Below are 23188 nucleotides of genomic sequence, written 5' to 3'. Positions count from 1 at the left end.
TAGTTTTTCTAACAAAAAGGGGTACTATCTAGTTATTTCACAATTTTGTGGGTTACAACCCAAAAATATGATGTTTTGACCATTCATTTTGAAACTAGACAAGATAACTACTATGTACTTATATAAACGATTATATAAATAGTCTTAACAAACAAACATGATAAACTATAATTGGTATAGTTTGGGAGTCACAAATACTACACTATCATTTCGGAAGAAACATATAATTATTTAAAAGTATAATTATTTCATTTACAACAATAAGGGGTTTTCAGTTCACGTAAGCCGATTGATACAATTTTGTAAGATATTTGGCTTCACCGTACCTACCAGAGTATAGACTAAGTCCTGCATTATAACCAGAGTCTCTTGTTGGGAGAGCGTGACACTTGTGTATAGATCTATATAGGATTGACAGCCCCGCACCTAAACTGTTAGCTACTGTTAGACCGGCAGGTCTGGGGTGACAAATGTCTAACAGTTCCAACGCCTGAAGAACGTCGTAGCATGCCACTAGTCGCTAGCATGGTTATGATAACTCATATTGGGTATTAACACAACATTTTGTTTACGGGGTTAACATACATTCAAGTAGTTTTATATAAAGATAAAACTTCATAATACTATTTCCCGATACAGCATTACTTACATTTTTGTCTTTAGATTTAAGACTTACAGCTCGTTTTTAAAGAAAATATTGGATTTTCTAAAAGTATACACTATCATTTTTCATGAAACGGTTACAAATCCTTCTCATACAAAATGCTTATGAACTCACCAACTTAATTTTTGACACTCTTCAAAAGCACTTGTATTCTCAGGAAACTAGTAAACAGGTAATCACAAGAGTTTTTCGTGGATGGGGCGTCGTCGCATCACGTTATTTATTTTTGTCATATGCACTTGATATCAAGTAGATAATGTTTTTGAGTACAATATAACCTTATTAAATAGTCAATACAATGGTTGTAATGCTTTGATCGCTACTATTCAATTGTTATGATAGTGTACATGAAAGTCATCCACCCCAGACGTTTCTGCCGTTCTGGTTTGGGGGTGTGACATATATAAAGGTAGAAAATAACATCTCATAAATTTAAATGCTTTAAACATATGTAATTATATATATCAATGTAAACAATTGAACTTTCATCACATGCGATTATAAACTAATAGATACAATAACATATAATAATAAATTATTTTAAATCATATATGATTAATTAATATATGTTATAATCTTAAATGTTTTAATCACATATGATTATACATCTTTTATATATCGAAACATATTCAAGCACATATGATTGAAACATACAATAAAAAAACAGACTTGGTTTAATCATATTTGATTTTCTGATTAACTTAAACAATTTGTGTAAAATCATGTTTGATTATACACATTTCAGTAAACAAAAGCAAAACTAGACAAAAAATACCTTTTTCTGGCAGTTTCTTCATGATATGCCACATGCACAATCTGTGCTTTGACTGATAAAAAACAGACTCGACAGCTTGATTTAGTGATGCGTCTTGATCAGTTAAAACCAGTCATGGTTGTTTATTTAAATGAGCCTTCAGAAATTGTTCAAGTAGCCACTTATACGAATCCACATCCTTCGTGCTTAACAACCCAGCCCCGACAATAACAGATGATTTATGATGATCAATGACGGTGAATGGAACAAATATCAATGCATACATGTTTCATATATAACGACATAATAAAAATACAATTAAAATATTTAGAAATTAACAATAAATTAAAAATAATTATATTAATCACATGTGATTAAACACAAAATCAAATCAGTATGCTTGTTGATTGTAATCACATATGATTACAATCATAATCACATCAGTATACTTGTTGACGAATGATAAATCACATATGATTAGAAAAATAATTTCATCAGCAGACTTGTTGAGCATTAATCCATCACATATGATTAGAACATAAATACAAAAGAAATACTTACTTATTTGTACGAAACGTTGCATCCAACGACATAACATCTCCAAATTCACTGTAGTATGCTTTATCTGTTTCATCAGCCCAAAACATTGCATTTAAGACTTGATTTTCATCACATCTATAATAAAAAGAATAATTCGGATAGTTGTTTTTCCGATCAGTCATCTTATTCACAATAAGTTGAGCATCTCTAAATTCAATAATAAAGCCCATATCCCTCTTGAAATTTCTGTAATCTACAATCTTGCCCCTTACATGCTCAAAATCACCTTTCAAGGTTGATTTGAGTTTGTAAGCTTTTGTAGCACCCATTTTAGTTGTAGAAGCCCACACAATGAACTCTTTGTCAGTATATGAAAGACTCCTTGAAATTTTCAAGTGAAATATATCTTCAAGCTCGTGGTTATGCATTTCTTGAAACTTGTCAAACCTATACTCACCCATTTCTTTGATACGTTTCACAATAATTTTAGCTTTACAATCTGTCACCCTGTAGATTGTATTACGTTTCGTTGGATTCATTTTTGGTTTACCCGTCCTGTTGCAAACCATGTATATGTGCTTTATTATATCATCATCTTTCCTTAATGTGTTCATACGAACATCAAAACCAGCATTCTATGCATATCTTTTATAAATATTAACTCCATCAAGAACATCATTGAACCTCATGACTTAGTTGGTTTAAACTCTTCAGGAAAATCTTGTTTGATGTCATATAGAACCTCTCACATGTAAAAATATGATACACAACTTGTACTCATCCTACTGCTTGAATGTGCATCGATGACGATAATAAGATGAAAAAATCAATTTTTGGAATGGAATCAATATAAATCGAATGAAATCAAATAGAACAGAAAGAATGATAATGAAGGAAAATAAGGGATCGACACTGAAAACTCGTTTAAGACATGTAAAATGACTTCAATTCCCTTGACTTAATTAAAATGGAAGACGCGCGTGTTTTTTGAACAAATAGACTAAAAAATGTTCTCAATCTAAAAATTGTTCTCATTTGAACATACATCTCTCTCTCTCTCTCTCTCTCTCTCTCTCTCTCTCTCTCTCTCTCTCTCTCTCTCTCTCTCTCTCTCTCTCTCTCTCTCTCTCTCTCTCTCTCTCTCTATATATATATATATATATATATATATATATATATATATATATATATATATATATATATATATATATATATATACCGTTAAAAAAAAATTTAGTTACTCTTAGATATTTGAAGATATTTAAATCATCAGGACAAACTATAGTGTCGCTTTTAACGACAGACGTTTTTATCTCATCTATGATTTATGCATTTAAATTCTTTTGGCATATTTAAGTTACCCACAGTCGTAAGTCGTTCGTTTATATGATTTTTAATATTACAAATTATGTGTGAAACCCGTGTATTACACGGGTTTATTAAAAATAAAACTTTAATATGAATATATATAAACATTAAATATTTTATAAAATAATGTTTTTTCATAACAAAATGAAATCTTTTGGTGCATTTATGAAAAAAATCAAATCTTTTGAAGCATTTATGAGAATTTATTATCAAATTAATATAATGATAACTTTATATATATATATATATATATATATATATATATATATATATATATATATATATATATATATATATATATAACCCATTTGAATTTTTTGGAAATTTATTTTAAGAAAATTGAAATCCTCAAAAAATGACACGTGGAAAATAAATATTTTAAAAATCTTAGAAAATGACATTTGTCAAAATAAAGGAGAAGATGACAAGTGGCAAAAGTATTTTCAAATATTTTCATTAATTAAGTAGGACTTTAAAACAACAAATATATTCAAATTCAAAACTTACTAATAAACACGTATGATATAAAACGGATTTTGTTTATGTAATAAAAAAACAATAATAAGGAACAGTAGTACTATTCGAATTTGTGGTTGGCAGGACTACAACAAGCAACCTAGCTTTTCCAGTAATTTTAAAAGTTGAAAAGGGAAAGAAAACAAGAAGACATCTTTTATTTCCTTTTATTTAAAATTTATATAAAAAAAAAAATTTCGAAACGACAAATTAACTTATCTATAAATTTCATTTATGTTTCGATCAAGACTTGAATCTATGACTTATCATTTAAGATAATCACTTATCATTTAAGATAGTCACTCGTTATGGGTAAGTCATTGGTCATTTAAAATATAAAAAAATACATTTTCATCTGTCAATTTTCATTTCAATACATCATCTAACGATAAACAATTAAAAATGAGTAGTCTATGTAGTTAAATTAAGAAAAAATTTTGTAATTCTTTTTCTAAAATATTAACGATACTATGATATTACAATCGGATCTTATCAATCTCACAACGATCTAAACGAAAAACGACTAAAGTAAGATTTGTGATCGATTTATCTAGATGAGATTCAAGGCTCGCACAATCATATGACCAATATTGTAATTTTAACAACCTTGATTTTTGTTATAAACTAATGATAGTTCTTAGACTGTGTTTGGCGCGCCACAACTAGCTTATTTTTCGAGCTTTTTTATCTAAATAGCCCAAGTTTTTTGCGCGATCAATATTAAAGAAATAATAATTTATATGTATACAACAAAAACCAAAAACAATAATTTGACAAGCCAATTAAATTTGTGAATTATTAATTATTTATAAAAAGTATATTTAATTGTAAAACAAAAGTGCAGGAAACATATATGCATCTTTTTTTGGACTTGTGAAAAAAGTGCCATCTTTTTTATTTTTAACTTTTATAAAGAGAGGGAGAATTTGTGAGCCCAGCCTGTAAATAGGTTGGTGAGATTAGAAAATACAATTCCACATTTCCATTTTGTCACAAACTGAAAATGTCCAACTACCTCACATGTTGTGTTACATACTCTCTCTCTCTCTCTCTCTCTCTCTCTCTCTCTCTCTATATATATATATATATATATATATATATATATATATATATATATATATATATATATATATATCATAGACGAATACTCGTACGTTACGCGAGAATATAATTATTTAATTAAAATAATAACTTTTAACAAATTGTGATTTAATATTTATAAATGAAAACCAATGTTAGTTGCAAAACAAAAACTTATAGTTAACCTATTAGTTTTATTAACTATAATAAGTTTATATCATTGGTTAGTTATACTATTAATTGATATTTTATATATTGTTTATGTTGTGTAAATTATATATGAAACGTACGTTGATTTCTATATATAACAAATACAAAGTAGTATGAAAAAAAATACTACAACTTTTGATGATTTTATAAAGTTGTATAAATTATATATAAAACATAAGTTGATTTGTATATATAAAACGAATAACAAATAGTATTGAAAAATACTACAACTTTTAATAACATAAAAACACTACAACATCTAGTATAACGTTTACATCAAATGAAATTTATTAAACACTTATAAGTCGTTCAAAATGAACATTTAGAAATCAACATACATTGATATATAGAAACTTTGTAATTAAAAAATGACGTTTAAATAACCATTTATGAAGCATAACTCATTTTTTCAACTCTTTCATATTTGAATCACAAAACTTTTCAAACATATGATTTATTTATCAAAACTTACTTATATACTATTAATATATCTACAATATGTATAAATAAATGGAGAATAAACTGAACTGCATATTAATAACCATAAGTTAAAAAAAATCTTAAATGTAGTGGAAAATAAAAATGCATGATTAATTATATTAAATTTGAAATCATAACTATATTTAAATTAGAAAACTCTTGAGATGTAATGAGAGTTTCGAACTTTTGAGTTATGCATAATAATGTAATATAAATACTGACAATTATATGTTATAATAACAATATTATTGACATTTATCATTGAAATAATGATTTTTATACTAAGTTGCAACTAACAATATAATTTTGAAGTATACAATAAGATAGATATAATAAGTTGCGTTTAAATTGAATTAAATAAAGTTTTTGATTTAACATTTTTTTAATTATAAGTATTTTTAATTAATTTAGAAATAATTTATATGAAGATTTTTTATTTCATTTATTATTATTATATTATTTCAAATAACAGTCATTTTTAATATAATATAATATGTCTTTTAGTTTTATGTTATCTTAAACTATTATTACTTTTACTTAATTAAAAACTACATGTTTAAAAAAATTCATTATTATATTAAAATATATATATATATATATATATATATATATATATATATATATATATATATCGATTTTAGTATTGAAATTTTATTTTTGTCATTAAATCTTTTAAGTATTACAAAGGAATAAATGGTCTAAGTAAAATGGTGATTTGAATTTCAAAACTATAGTAATTTTTTAGTATTAAGACTAATCTTAAAAATAAAAAAATAATGATAAAATAAAAAAGAACATGTTAAAAGTGGGTTGGGAAGGGGGGAGTGTTACGTTTGAGTTATATTTTTATCACTTATACTTTTCTTATAAAAATATTAATATTATTTATTTTATTTTTCTTTACAATGAAAAACTAATAGGGAAAATGAAATTGACAAATATAATACGATATAATAGATCACTTACTTTTATTACTATAAAAACATTTAAAAAATGGGTACATCCATATTAGTTTTGCGAGAACATAAATAATGTATTTTATTAACACATAAATAATCTTTGGTTTTCAACAATAAAGTCATATCATATTTTACTTCTTTTTTACGATGAAAAAATGAAATTGACAAATTTAATAAGATATAGTAGATTACTTATTTTTATTACTATAAGAATATATAAAAAATGGGTACATCCATATTAGTTTTGCGAGCACATAAAAATGTATTTTTATAAAACATAAATAATCTTTGGTTTTCAATAATAAAGTCATATCATATTTAAAATCATTCGTTTTAATTAGTCATTATCATCATTAATTTGTAATAACAATTGTAAATTCCTTTTATCAAAATCAATTATGAAAAATTCTATCGATGTTATTTACAACAAAATAAGTAATAGAAACTAACATAACATGTAATTTATAGCATAAAATACATGTTGAATAATGTTATCTTAAATAGAAAAATAGATTATTATAGCATAAAGTGAAAAAGACAACATAAAGATACATACACGTTAACAACGTTAATTGTTCTAAGCGATAAATAGTTGAAATTTCTCTTTACATGCACTCAACTTGAATTTACTTGCATTTACATTTGGAAAAGTTACAATTGCTCTCTTACATCTATGAAACCACTCACATAACTCTTCAAACATTAGCAAAATAATCTATCATTTTATGTTGACATACTTGCAATATGAAAGCTACAATGTTCTTATATAGGCTAAATATTCCATTTAACGCATCAATTAAATAAAATGATTTGAACAGTTTTGGGAGTTACAAATCACAACATTTCAATTAATCATAAATTATATTGTATAAGTTGAATAGTATTAGGAGTTTCAAATGCATGAGGTTCAAGAAACAATGATTGTTTTATAAGACATATATATATATATATATATATATATATATATATATATATATATATATATATATATATATATATATAGGCTACGTTCAAATGTGGATGACATCTATTGTGTAGACGTGTGTGTGGATAGTATCATTCTGTGAGAATGACTAAGAGAATAGGTTGTTTACTAATGTGAAAACGTTCAACCTCACATAACTATTGTTATTATCATTCATTCTTACTAATTATGATTCATTCTTGTTCACATGCAAGGTTATTCATTTAATCTCATTCTTACAGAATATAGTTATTAAGAACATATTCTGACAACATTATGACAAAGTGGGAATCATTAATATATATATATATATATATATATATATATATATATATATATATATATATATATATATATATATATATATATATATATATATATATTATCTTTATAACATAAACAATGAAAGTAGATTGATAAAATAAAATAAAAATTAAAAATTCAATACTAAACTATATTAAAGTATAATTGTCAATATAAGATTATATTGTACTTTAATAATTGTGACTTAAATATTTGAAATTTTATTTTATTTTTTATTTTTTAGCAGAATATGATTAAGATTATTATAAAATAATATGATCTAAATAAAAAAAATTATTATCTTTTGATGAATTGAAAAAAAATAAACATCCTATAAATCTAAAAAAATAATTAGTTACTTCAACAAATATTTTTGTAAGATTTGTGTAGAATTATGTTTTCCAGATGTAGCAAGGCATCAATACTTCAAGGACGTAAGTTGTAACTTCGAGTTAGTGGCTCAAAATATGTAAATTTTTTTGCTCAAGGTGGACAACTTCTAAGATATAAAAAGGAAATATTATATTTATTTATAGGAAATAGAGTATGTAAAAGGTAATGATTAATAATTTTAAAAATTAAATCTTGATTTGACTTTTAAAATTCAAAAAAAAGCCTATTCAGGTTAGCGTTTCATTTTTAATTGCATCTTTTTGTAGTTATGAGAAATCAATCACCACTGCTATCGGATCATTCTCCACTCATGTTGATCTGGGATAGTACGAGAAAAAATGTATGCTTTCTTCATCATCCTCTATGTTCCTAGGTTTTCTTCATCTACGGTTTTTACCAGGTATGCTTTCTATGCAGGTAGAAACAAACCACTAATGTATTAAGGAACATATGTAATAAGGAGTATAAGATTATGTGATTTTTTTCTAACAATTCCAGTTGATAGGTGTTGTTTCGATTATGTAGGGATAAATATGACCACCATGAGAGCCAGTTATAGAACAGATCTAAGGTGAGTAAAATAAATGAGGGTAATTTTGTAAAAAGTTAGTACGGTAGCTTCATATTTCTGCACAAGGATTGTATCTCAGTCATCTCCTCTGTCTCTTCCTCTATCTAAGTAGATGAAATTTGGCTCTCCATCTAAGTTGTGGGCTTTTTTGCAAGGCTACATACAACCAAAGGTAAAATCCTGGTTAAAATATAAAGAACTAATTTTAATATATTTTGGATTATCTTTGAATTTGGATTATATATTGTTAGGTTGCAATCATGTTTAACAACATCAAACAAGGTTAGCTTTTCATGCTATATTTTTCATATTATCATTTTATTATTTCATTATCTTTATTCATGTGATGCTTTATTTGTGCAGTTCAAGCATTGTAAGATAGGTGGATGCATAAATTAAATAAGGTAAGGAGGGGTAATTTGGTCATTTTTAATTATGTCAATATTGTTTACATGGTATACTTTCAAATTTAAAAACTACAATAAGTGAAACCTTGTGGGTGTTAGTCTCTCCAGGAAAAGACCCTCCTGCTGCCAACCATGGTTTTTTCTGAAACATATTGTCATTTGAATTGCATTTTTACTCATTTTTGGTGCTTTTAGGAAGGTAAGTTTATGGCTCTGAACTTTAGAAAAATGATTATTTTAGCTTAGTTTTGTGGATTATTTTCATGTATCTTTCTGTGTTGATTGGTTCATAATCAAATTGAAGACGAGGATAATTTTGTATGTGTGTATATACGGACAAAACAAACAAGAAAGTATGAATGCTTGTGTGAAACCATTGTCAACTTTATGTTTCTTTTTATGTAGGAATGGTCGAATTTTGCAATATTGGCTTACTTCTCACAAGTACATGGCAGAAAATCTTCTACTTGATCTCAAAGTGGGATACCTCACCAAATGAGTCCAAACTGGATTACCTTTCATTCTTTATGTGCGTTCTCAAATTATCATATATCCTTTTGAATATGGTGCTTTTTGGGGATTACTATTATGGCATGATCATTGGTTGTGGACCTCAAATCATGGTATGTCCTCTATTCAAGCTAATCTAGAGTGTATCCACTCTTAGGCTTAATGATTCTTATACAACATGGCAACTTAATTGTATTGATTTTGATTATGGTGGCAACAACAGGGGATGAAGGAAAACACGGTGCAATAGAATCCAATCCATGTTGCATGTTTCTTATTTAGAAAATGAGTCCATGTACAATGTTGTTATTTTGTCTGTTTCTTAATTGGAACAATTCATTTTGTTGGAATGACAGTATATTTTCAAAATGGAATGGTTCTTTCATGAAAGAAGGTGATTCATTTAATCTGATTGATCTCATTCCATGCCCATGTCCATTTTTAAAACTAATAGTATATTTTCAATCAAACATAAAAGATGTATACATGTAACTTAATTACCAATATATTGAAATTGGTTTAAATTTAATTTGAAAATAATGTTTTATTTCTGTCTTTGTTTCGTATCAAACTAAAATGAGTATGAAATTATTGAAGACTCCATAAGTCAAAAAGGAAAGTACCATATAAAATGAGTTGGGCTTTGAAGTCAAAAACCCACAAATCCATCGTCATTGTTTGCTTAGTTGAATTTTTGATTATTTTAACTGTCTTTTTTGCTTTTCCAAAAAATATAGGAATTTAGTTTTTGCATATTTATCAATAGAAAAACTAGAAGTTGGGATTTATATGATAGATTTGAATTTTTGATTTTATGATCAATAATTGTTTGGATAATAATTTATGTAAAGAATGAGACTATTTATAGATTTCCAATATTCAGGTTTTCCAATAAATAAGCTCATATTGATTTCGCATAGCAAATACGAAGTTTATGTTAGGTTTTGAAATTTCTATAATCAAATATTGTTTTCTAGAAACGATATTGTAAGACTACAAAATGAAATTAATTTATGAAGAAATTATTCGTACCCGCCGCTTAGCGTGGTTAAATGGCTAGTGTGTGTGTCTCTCTCTCTCTCTCTCTCTCTCTATATATATATATATATATATATATATATGGGATAGTTCAAATAAAAACTATAAATAGTGTGAAAACGTAAAAACACTACTTTTACGTAATTATTCTGCAATGAATTTTGTATCCATAGTTTTATGTCATTATTCCATAATGAATAAATGAATGCTCATATTTTAAAACTAAAATTAAAATTTACTACAAAAATGAACATACATAAATTTATAATATAATAATAACATTTTAATGAATATATATATATATATATATATATATATATATATATATATATATATATATGATCAAACGTTAATATTTATATTAGAATTAATTCAACAATATACATATACAACATTCAATGTAGAATAATAACATAAACATAATGTTTTTACATTTTCACACTTTTTATTGTTTTTTGTTTGAACTTACTTTTATATATATATATATATATATATATATATATATATATATATATATATATATATATATATATATATATATATATATACATATAGAGAGAGAGAGAGAGAGCGAATCAATGGAGAAATAAATTAAAGGAGAAAACCAATAAATTTTTTATCTATAGTGAATTTAGGTACCAAATTTCATATGTACATGTATATACATATACATAAGACAATTGCATTGAAAATGTATAATTGCATTAAAAAAATATAAATAAGCATTGAAAATGCATTTTTTTTAAATAATTAATCTTAATTTCAAAATATATGGTATATTTTCACTAATTTGATAAAAAAATATATTTTTTTATTTTTTAATTATTTTAATTATTATTTTTTTTTTTAAAATTAAGCAAAGATATTCCTTAAATTTTGAAATTAATATTTAAAAAAAAATCAAAAAAAAATATTTTTAGTTCATATATATATATATATATATATATATATATATATATATATATATATATATACACACACACACATATGTATATGCATATACATATGCATATGCACATGCATAAGAATAAGTATATGCATATGGAAATTAAATACATATGATTATGCTTATGTATATGCATATCCATAACAATAAGTATAAGACATATGCATATGCATATACATATACATATGCATATGCATATGAATAAGTATATGCATAAGACAATTAAATACATATGATTATGCTTATGTATATGCATATGCATAAGAATATGTATATGACATATGCATATTCATAAGTATATGTATATGCATATGCATATGAATAACTCTATATGAATAAGACAATTAAATACATATGATTATGCTTATGTATATGCATATGCATAAGAATATGTATGTGACATATGCATATTCATAAGTATATGCATATACATATGCATATGAATAACTCTATATGCATATGCATAAGAATAAGTGTATTTATAAGGCAATTAAATACATATGGCTATGCTTATGTATATGAATATGCATATGTATATGTATATCTATATATGCATATTCATAAGTGTGTGTGTGTGTGTATATATATATATATATATATATATATATATATATATATATTCAAAAGTATATGCATATGCATAATAATAAGTATACATAGTGATGCATGAGAATGATCACCACCACCAAAAGCATACAGTAAAAAAGAAATGTAATGCTGTTGTAATTTTCTGCCAAATTTGTCTATCATGACAACTAGTGGTTCCTAATAACATGTGTATACTCTCCTTAATTTTGAAAGAAAGAAAAAATATATCAAAGATGGATATATAAGTAATAGAAGAAAATATAACCATGTTCATATGAGTTATATTAGCAAAAAGTTCTAAAATGTTTATCATCTTCTTCATTCCATCTAAAAATAATGGTAAAATCTTTTAGAATATTGTTATAGAAGCAATGACTTGTTCAACAAAGATGATATTATGAGATTTCTTGCCTCAATTTGCTTTTGAAGTGGAATTACTTCGGCTTTTAACCTTGGCAGAAACCCAACAATCATCATCATTGCTCTATTTGCACTCTCATATAGAAGTAGAGGAATGTCTGGATCATCATCCTTTTCAGTAATTTCCCACTGAATCTGTGGAATGTTTAAGCCAATAGTCATATACATATTCTAGATGTAAAGAAATTTGTAATGGATATCTTGCTTGGTTTTAAAAACTTGTTTTAGGCCTCAAGTTTGGACTGATATTGTCTCTTACAAAGAATTGCATTGTATTGTTTTGCGTTGACATATAAGGGTTCATCATGTGCAAAATAAAGAGGTAGTGGCACTTGAGTAGATGTCATGCTCATGCTCATGCTCATTCCTTGAGGCATCTGCTGATTCGAGAACAATAAGAAGCTTCAATGTTTTATTACCAATTAACATTGATTAAGATATATGTTATTTATCAACATAGTACAGAAAAAAGAGATATTACGATTAATAATTAATATGATTGAGATTAGTATAGTAGAGCTCACCAATGCTTGTGAGCCATAAGGCGTAAGCAATCCACAAAACCCGACAAGCTTAAAACTACATGATCATAATTATGGTTACCATTTCTTGTAGATGCCCAGAGTGCCTGGGATATGCTACAGGAAGAGTAAACCCTTGTACGTATTAGTACATCATCTTCAGATTTTGATAACATTTTGGGTGGTGGAATAAGTTGCAAGGAAGTCACTGAAATTGGTTAGTTGTTTTTAGATGATTTTCGTTTACTTCAACTGCATATGTTAATATTCCAAGATTTATTTTCCTTTTTTTCTGATTAGGTGGAGTTCCAGGCATTGGTAAAACACAACTCGGGTATAAATTATAAGCATTCCTTTCTTTTATGTAGTTGTTTTTATTGTTTTTTTTAATCTTTTTATTTTGCTTCCCAAAATTCATAGTATGGATCAGGCTAAAGAATTGGAATACAAGCCTGAAATTGAAATGGGAAATTTTTTAAATATAAAGATGTCAATATGTTTATTATAAAATCAATTTAAAAAAATCACTTACGTATGGCGGCCTGCGATCAGCTTGAATTGAAAAGGCATAATCTTGAACAGTTGTTAGCAAAGCTGACCCAACACTACCTTCTTCACATGTCACATGAGTTCCATTATACCCTATTTAAGAAAAGGGGCAAATGGTAAATAGTGGATTTGTGAACCTAAGGTCGGATACTAACCATATATATGATACAATTCCAAAAGCTAAAAACTCACACCGAGGTGTGTTTGATTTGTAGATTGTTTTGGAAGGAATCGAATTTGTCACAGGAATTGGAATCGGAAAGATTGGAATCTGAATTCCGTCAGGCGTTTGGTTGGCAGGACGCGACGAGAATATAAACACGTATTCATTTGGATGTATTTCGATGGTACATATCGAACACTCAATTGGATGAAATTCAGATATAGAAACACATATTCATTTTTTTGAAAAACCATATTTCATAGGGTCTAATTTTAGCTAAAAACATCCATATTTTTGTTTCATTTACACATTTCCAAGATCACAGACACGACCAGAACAAAACCCATATATGAAATTGATAAAATAACACAGAGAGATGTGTTGGATTAGTGTCTAAGCCCGTAACTATATTTGGTAAGTATTTGACCCGGTTGTGCATGGTCCTTTTGGGTTGCCTTCACCAAAGCAACTTGATAGGATGATTTATGGAGAAAGAGGATTGATTATGATTTATTAATATATTATATGAATAATATATTAAAGGAGAAATCATATTGTTTAATTAATATTAGTCAAGAATTAGTTAGGAATTAGTTTTGTGACTAAAATACATTAATTAAACTTAGGGGACTGGAATTGTAATTATAAGATAATTGCAATTGGGCTATGGATCACCTTGGAACATAGGGTGGACGAATTCTATGGGAAGCCCATAAGGAATTCGTCCAAGGAGTGTTCTAAAGGGAGTCCATGGGCTGCTTGGAGCCTAAGCAGTCAAATTAGGGTTTCCTTCTTTGATAACCCTAATAGCCTCACTATATAAAGACCCCTATGACCCCAAAAACGTGGCTAACTCTTTTGGAAGAACCCTAGGACGTTTTTGATGCTTCTCCTCCTTCTCATAAGTCATTCTCTTGCTCTTGGTGTTTGTGAGCCATTAGAGGTGTGACACTAGTGAAACTAAGCTTCTTAAAGATCAAAGAATTCTTGTAACCATTGTGAGGTAAGATCTAAACCCTAATTCATATGTTGATTTGATTATTGTATGCTAGATTAGGGTTCTTGAGTCTTGGATGAATTGCATGTACAATAGAAAAACCTAGATCCAAGCATTAGGGTTTGCATGAGCACATAGGATGTTCTTTTACCTAAAACCCATCAATGGTATCAGAGACTTGATTGGTTTCTGTTGTATTGATGCTTTGTGTTTCATTCTTGATTGCGAAGTCGAGTTTTTGGCCATCTGCCTGACAAACTTGTCGAGTCCCAATGTGGACTCGTCGAGTAGGATGAACTCGGCGAGTCCATATGTTGACTCGGCGAGTCTGGCTGTCAGACAGACGAATTTTCGGACTTTTGCCTATTTTGGCTTAGGATAATTTCCATAACTATTTTAAATTAATAAAATACGAATTTTATTGATTCCTTATGATTATCTTTGTCAAAATAAAAGATTTTTGTCATCTAATTAGATAATTGTTACCTTATTTGATAAATGTTAAATTATTTGAATTATTTTGTCAATTATCTTGCATAAAATTGGATTAGGTCAAAACTAGATAATCACCAATTAATAGTTTTAATTGCCTTATTTGATCTAATTGTTTTGAATAGTTTCAAAACTTTCCCTTAAGTTTTGGAATTTAAATTTTGATTAAAAGTTTAATTTTTTGAAATTTTAAATTCTAAAACCCTAGTTTTGAAAAGTTCAAATTACACCCTTATGGTTTTATTAAATTAATTAAAAGTATAATTAAAAGAGATTTAATAAATCCATAATGATATGTTTATATCTAAAAGTGTAATTTATAAAGTTAAACCACCTAGTATTTTAAAAGTGTAAAATACACCCTTATAATATATATAACATTAAAAGTCTAATATTATATATGTATAACTTAAATTGCTAGTCTTACCGTTAGTAGGCCTCATTCATGAAGTCGATCTATAAGGGGGGGGGGGTATAAGGTTATGGCCTATAAAATGGCCGTTTAATGGGTGTTCACTCTCACCCACCGCTTCCTTGATTGGTGGAGGGTCGTTAGTCGAACGGGTAGGATTGGGCAAACCCTCTCCTTATTAAAAGTATAATGAATAATTAAGTAACTAAATGTTTTACAAAATTCCCAATCTTAGTTACTTTAGGCATAAGTGAATTGATGCAATTCCATGAAATTACACTATATACCCTTGCTAAGACGTTAGTGGAGCCTGTGTGGTTAACCGACATACTAATTGGGTTCTAAGCAAAGGTGGTAAAGGGTGACTCGATGTTTGTCATAGTTCGATGGAGCGTGTGGTTAACTGGCACATCAAATAGGTGACTGTAACATTGAGGGCACCATGTATATTTGCATGGTTATTCACACCCTGTTTTGTGATCCTCGGCATCCCAGTCACAAATCGAGGGGCATATCGAGATTTAAACATGCCATTGAAAAGTTCGATGAATCTCAAAGGATCTAGGAGTTTTCAACACATTTAAAACTTAATCTCTTTTTCGTTTTTCATGGTGGAAAATTAGTGAATCGTCATTCACTTACCTTCAAATGTTCTGCAATTTGGATTACGACATCCCTTTTCTAAGTTGTTGAATATTGTGTTGGGTCCTAGCCTTAATATCTCATTTGGGTGATTTATTAAGGACTCAATCAATCAACTAACTTGAATTTTCTCCCGTTTTGTAGATGTAAAAAGTATGACAACTATGGTCTTCCCAAATCCCTTGGAACAAGCTTTCCACATGAAGATGATATTCCACGATTAGATCGAGGAGCAAGAGATCATGCTTCACTTCCTCCACCTCCTCTTATTGTTCTCCCTGGCCCACAAGTTCAAAGGCTTGAAAACTTCAAGCTCACTCAAGCCCTTTTGGCAAGAAAACATGAAGAAGGAAAGTCATTGTGTTCACACGTCTTAGAGATGAAGTCACACATTGATAGGTTAAGAATGTTGGGAGTCATTGTCTGTGAGAAGCTAGTTGTTGACTGGGTTCTTCAATCGCTTCCTGACTCATATAGTGAGTTCATAAGAGAGTACTATATGATAGACCACGACATGACCCTCATCGATCTCACCTATTTGCTTGTTGCTGTTGAATCAGCAATGATTTGGCGCACTGGAGAAGCAAAGTTGATTGGTGGATCTGCCTTCCAAACCTCCATGGACATAGGCAATGGCAACGAAAGGCATGCCATGGTCGAAAAGTTTGATCATAAGAGAAAGGCAAAGTCTGAGGTAGTTTCGTGTGCTGTTCCAAAAGAGTCAATTTGCTTTTATTGCCAAGAGAATGGGCATTGGAGACGAAGTTGCCCTGTTTACCTGAGAGATCTAAGAGATGGGAGAGTCAAAACGTATGGCTCCACTTCAGGTAAAATCCATTAACTAACTCTATAAGTTCCTATTTTTTATTCTTGATACATTATGTGATAAGATTACATTTTTGATGTTTTGTAGAATTGAAGAAAAGAGAGGAAGCTTAAAGGAAGAAGTGTGCTGAATCTGATCGTGAAGAAATGGATTTCGATCGCATGAATTCGAAGATCGGATTTTTTGAGCTGCTACTTGAGAGTTAGGATAGATTGCTAAGAAATGTGATAGCATAGTTTTTCAATTGAGTTGCGTTGTAAGGACAAATTTTTCCGCAATAAAATAAATTTTGATTTTTTCATATTTATTTATCCTTGTAATGACATGTATGAAAAGTTGATGTTTGTGTATTTCTATTATTAGCAATGTTGAAATGGATGTGATTCTCAGTTATGTTATTCATGGTAATGTCATAATTTTCTAAGTACGGAAAGATTTCCATCGCCCAAGTTTCAATTGGACAGAAACTTGGAATCATACGACTTGTATTGTGTGATGTATGAAAACTTGGTACTTAGGTAATTAAGACTAATTCTTTGTTCACATAAGTATGTGAGTCAAGTGAATGACTAAAGGAACTAGTACACAAATGTTGTGCACTAGTCAAGTCCACCATAAATAACAATAACATTATTCGTCATGATTTACTAAAAGTCTAGTAAATGTGGTTATACTTACAAGATTAAGTTTAATTCTGAATCATTGAAAAGTTTCAATGAATGGCAGAACGAATAAGTAGAATCAATGAAGGCAGAAAGATAAAAGTTTCTCCAATCTAAGAAGAAGGGAGAGTACTTTTGTATCGTGTTTTATGATCGTCTTAATGATTAAGAGCCATATCACAATTGATCCTCTAAGGACATCTTAGTGCACTAGTATAGCTAAGAAGAGGAATCGGAAATTGTTGAAATGGTTAAATCAAAAGGATGAGTCATACTTCGTTCCAAAATCAAGTCTTAGAGTCATACTCCAAGATTGTGAATTGAGTGACACATCTTAAGAAGATCTAACACACTCATCAAATGTGAAGTAGAAAATTGTTTTCTTACTCTTGCGTGTTTGAAATTGGTAAATTGTGATGCCTTGTATAAGACAAAGACCAACTAAGACCAATTGTGTGTAGTGGTTTGTCTTGATAAAGACACACACTAATTCTTGGGTATTTGTTTTATCAAGAAATGTTTCTTGATAAGAGAATCTAATATGTCAAGAGGTCAGTGGGAGTCTAAAGATCTTGAAAAGTTTCAAGAACTAATCGAGAGTAAACCTGCTGTTAAATACTAGCACACGACTTGAGGTTTCTAACCTATCGTATTGACAAAATTTTATTTCTATGCCATTCCAGTAAAGTTACTTATGCATATGAGTTCTACGAGTTCTCAATTGACTGCATAAGGGCAAACACCTTGTTTAATGAAAGTACATTGACTGGCATAAGTGAGCTGCTAAATAACTTGGAAGCAATGGTGGGACCCTTGATGGCAAGAAATTAAGTATGAACAAGTTCTGTCCATAAGAGTTTGAATTTGTCACGGACATTATCTTATGATTATGGTTATGACAAATTCGCATGGATAGGAACACATGCACCATAAGATCTAAGTGTCGTAAGGTTTCTCGCCTTCATGAAAATGATTGTGAGGAAACGCTTTCACTAAGAGAGATTTTAAGAAGATAGCGATTATGTAAATTGCATTCTCAAATTCGATTATGATTACGGCATCCCTCTTCATAGTTCGAATTGTGAGATTTGGCAATTAGTCTGAACATTTGGTACTTAGTAATATAAGTTCTGAATTAGTTTAGACACACATGTGAGCTGTCTAAGGAAAGGTGTGTGAGTTTGAGAAGCTTAGATAAAGGCTTATCGAAGCACATCGTATTGGAAACATGAACTTTGGAAGTCAATAAGTATTGTCTTCAAGAAGTCCAATTGTTTTCTAAAAACGTGTCAAAGCTAGTGGGAGTATAAATGTTATGTTGGAATGGATATAATCATCATGTTAGTGGGAGCATGATTATTATTATTTTAAGTGTTGCAAGTTGGCAATATTAATTATAGAAAAACAAAACTTTCACTCTGCAAAGCTGCAGGGGTTGAAAAGTTGTTTTTGCTATAATTAAGGGAGAGAATGTTATACTTCGTTTCCAATCTAAAAGCTTAGATCGAGAAATTTTAATTGAATTTAGTCAAGGATATATTTATTAATTGCATTCTCAAAGTTCGATTATGATTACGGCATCCCTCTTCATAATTCGAATTTTGAGAACACGGCAAATAGAAATATTATGGCAATATTATAGCAAGAAACTAGTAAAGTATCACGTTTTCCATTATGAATCGTATCCCATATGCTTCGGGTATAGGATCGATTGCATATGCTGTAATATTTGACCGTTCTAAAATTTTCCAAATGCCTAGGGCATTAAGAGGGAAAAGGGACTAGAACCGGTTTGACTAAAATAAAGTGTACAACTGTCAACGACAATCTAAGGTTCGCTAAGGATTGGTCGCTTGTGAGCAGTTGGAAGTATAGTAATGAATAGACCATATCGACATTATTATGAATAGATAAGACTCTATTCACAATAAGTTGTTATATGGAAAATGTGGAAATGTTTCCATATTGGGAGTTGGACGTTAAGAATTTATGTCTAGATTAGAAACTTGTATGAAAGAAGGATGTTCAAAGGAATGTACTTTGAATGTGAGATTTCATGTCTATGAAATTGCCTTGTAGCAATCTCCAATAGAGAACTTTGTAATTTCATTGGCAAAGTCTTGATGAATTTTGTGCAATAAGATTACAAAAGGATAATTGCATAAAATGTTAGAATCTAAAATATTCTAATAGTGGCAAGAATTTGGTATTCTTACACTAATGATAAGGATTGGGAATTGTGAGATGAGTATCATTGGAAATGTTTTCAATTGATCTATTTCACAAAGTAAGGACCATAGGTAAACATAGTGTGCATGCTTGGAGCATGGGACAATTGTTGTTATAATTCAAGTAATAAGTTGATTACCCGAAACAACAAATAATGAGTAATCAATATGGTGATTAAATAAAAGTGTTTTATTTATTCTCAAAGGTTTGAGGCCATATAGTATTAGTATTATTCTTTTGTTTCACTTTGCATGTTTTGACTTCCCGAATAATAAGATTATTCAAACCCTCCACAGTCGTTCATACTTTGGAAGTAGGTATGAAAGAAGACTGTCATGAATCTGACTGTAGATTGTTTAAAGTATTTTAGACATAGCAAAAGTTTGCTGCAGGGTTCATGAGTGCTCCTACAAGAATAGAGTATTGGATTAAACCCACGCTGTAACGTCCCATTTCTGGTATGTAATTTTAATTAAAGTATTTCCATTTCTTATGGGGTACTCGACGAGTCTGTAGCCCGACTCGTCGAGTAGAAGCGGGATGAGCTCGCGATTTAAGTTGGCTACTCGGCGAGTCCATATGTTGGGACTCGGCGAGTCTGCCTGTCTGGATGAAGCCCTAATTTCAAGGGTTTGTACCCTATTTAAACGTCATTATAGCCTCCCACCCCAGCCTCCAGCACCTTTAGAGCATTTCCCCTGTAAACCCTAGCCCCCATTGTTGAACTTGAGTGTGTTTGTGCTAGTTTGGGAGCTTTGGAAGGGAAGGAAGGAAAGAAGGTCCATAGAAGAGAAAGGAGATCCAAGAGTTAGCTTCCATCTGTTTCTCATTCAGGTAATAAAGTTATTACCTTGTGTATTCCTCCATTAAACCCTCTTTTATGCTTGTTATGGCTTCTTTGGAGCCTTATATGATTCAAAAATTGAGATATGGACTCTCCTTTGGATGGAAACCTTAGATCTGGACGTTAGTGAACTCCAGAAGCTCATTATAGCCACCTTTATGCAATCTTGGCCTTGTTCCAAACCCTAAGAGCCTAGTATTTGATGATTTTGGGTTTTTTAGCCTCATACCCTTGTGCATGCACGTAAAGTTGGAAACTTTACGTGTAAAACCAGTCCTAGAAGCTCAGATCTATGTTTTGGAAGCACTAAAATAGATTAGAATCGACTGTATAGTAATAGCATGCTTGGGACTTGACGAGTTGTTCTTCAACTCGGCGAGTTGTTCTTCAGACTCGACGAGTTGTTCATACGACTCGGCGAGCCACAGACAGGACGTGTTCATATGATGAAGGAGAACTCGGCGAGTTGTCATACAACTCGGCGAGTCGGATGAAGTTAGACTCGATGTTAGTATCAAAGAAGAACTCATCGAGTCTTTGCCAAACTCGACAAGTAGAAGCGAGTAGAGGACTAGAATGGATGAAAGGGACTCGGCGAGTTGGTGGCCCAACTCGGCGAGTCCGGTCAACTGGAAGTTGACTTTGACCAAGAAGTTGACTTGACCAGGGGTAAATAGTCATTTTACCCTGAGATTAGTTATCAGTATTTGATTTAGTGTTTATGGGATTTGTAGCCGGGGAGTTCCAGAGCAGCAGTCAGACAGTTTAAGATTTAGCACCTCAGCAGCCAGCGTTATGAGGTGAGTTTCTTTCCAGTAGGAACGGGTCTACGGCCACAATGCCGACCCGTTTAGTTAGCAGTAGTTCCGGACTTCGGTCTGATGCAGTAGTTCAGTGTGTTTGATGTCTTTGTGATTCGAGCATGTCTTTGTGTTATGTGTTCCGGACTTCGGTCCGATGCAGTATGCAGTATATGTGTTTATGCCAGTAGTTATGATTATGCTATGCTATGTTCAGTCAGTTCCGGACTTCGGTCCGATGCAGAGGGCAAGGCCCTGGTTAGTTCCGGACTTCGGTCCGATGCAGTTTCCGGACTTCGGTCTGATGCAGAGGGAAAGGCCCTGGTTAGTTCCGGACTTCGGTCTGATGTAGAGGGCAAGGCCCTGGTTAGTTCCGGACTTCGGTCCGATGCAGTTTCCGGACTTCGGTCCGATGCAGAGGGCAAGGCCCTGGTTAGTTCCGGACTTTGGTCCGATGCAGTATCCGGACTTCGGTCCGATGCAGTGGGCAAGGCCCAGTAGTTGCTTTATATGTTATTGTATGGTATGTGGTAGTTTGGAGGAGCTCACTAAGCTTTGTGCTTACAGTTTCAGTTTTTGGTTTCAGGTACTTCCGCTAGTAAGGGGAAGAGCTCGGGATGATGGCATGGCACACACCACAGTTTCAGTTTATCCTGGGAGTTTTATTCAGATATTTTGATATGTTTTGACATCAGTTGATTTGATAAACTTATCATGACATTTTGAGACACATGATCCATGGATTTACCTTTTTATATTTGATATGATGATTTAGTAAAGTTTTCAAACGAAAATTTTTGGGTTGTATTTTTGGGATGTTACAAGTTGGTATCAGAGCCTTGGTTTGAGGGATTCAGGCGCACTCTCGGGTGTGACTGGACTCAAACTAAGGAAATGGTGAAAGATTTTCAAAAGAAAATGTTTTTGAAAGAATTTTTTAAAAAGAAACTTAAAAAGAAAAGAGTTTTGAGAAAAGGAAAAGGGTGTGGTGCATGCGATCAGCCGAGCTCAAGTAAGTACTCCCAAATTACCCATACAAGTTTATGTTATAATTACCAGTTCCAGTTTCAGTAGAACAGCATGCTAGAATAGGACTAAGGATCTAGGAGGATGCCTTATGTGCCTGTTATATGTGTTTCAGTTTCTTGAGAATTGCATGCTAGTATTGAGTAGACAACAGTAGGATAGCCTGTATAGGTTATGCCTGATAGTATGAGCTTAGCATTGTATGCTAGTACAGTTTCTCGTTATGAGGATAGAAGTGCTTGAGTAGTTTCCTGTGTCTGGATGCTGCTTGCTTCGTGCTTTGTAGGACTCGGAGTGATGGGAGTTAGCCATTA

General features: G+C 30.3%; 1 protein-coding gene and 1 long non-coding RNA gene across 6 annotated transcripts; one reads left to right on the top strand and one right to left on the bottom strand.

Annotated features, from left to right (window-relative positions):
• Positions 1 to 1975: 1975 nt before the first annotated feature.
• Positions 1976 to 2497, bottom strand: LOC145140553 (protein FAR1-RELATED SEQUENCE 5-like). Its single transcript, XM_079074004.1, has one exon. The coding sequence runs from the start codon at positions 2495 to 2497 to the stop codon at positions 1976 to 1978; it is 522 nt and encodes a 173-aa protein (XP_078930130.1).
• A 5945-nt stretch (positions 2498 to 8442) lies between these two features.
• LOC145136017 (uncharacterized) lies at positions 8443 to 10140 on the top strand. Of its 5 annotated transcripts, none has more exons than XR_013720176.1 (7): positions 8443 to 8631; positions 8757 to 8802; positions 8915 to 8974; positions 9054 to 9084; positions 9166 to 9206; positions 9615 to 9832; positions 9943 to 10140. It is a non-coding gene; the product is annotated as an uncharacterized LOC145136017 (long non-coding RNA). The 5 variants fall into 5 exon arrangements; XR_013720179.1 differs by having other exon boundaries at positions 9309 to 9832; XR_013720177.1 differs by having other exon boundaries at positions 9166 to 9408.
• The last annotated feature ends 13048 nt before the right edge of the window (positions 10141 to 23188 follow it).

This window comes from Lactuca virosa, chromosome 9, assembly GCF_052849685.1.
Source record: "Lactuca virosa cultivar CGN04683 chromosome 9, Lactuca_virosa_CGN04683_v6, whole genome shotgun sequence".
Taxonomy (NCBI): Eukaryota; Viridiplantae; Streptophyta; class Magnoliopsida; order Asterales; family Asteraceae; genus Lactuca; species Lactuca virosa.
Note: the sequence above shows the minus strand (reverse complement) of the source record. Positions and strands in the feature narration are given on the sequence as shown.

Bases quoted from the DNA above. Each gene is read 5' to 3' on its own strand.
- LOC145140553 (XM_079074004.1), bottom strand. From the start codon at position 2,497: ATGAATCCAACGAAACGTAATACAATCTACAGGGTGACAGATTGTAAA.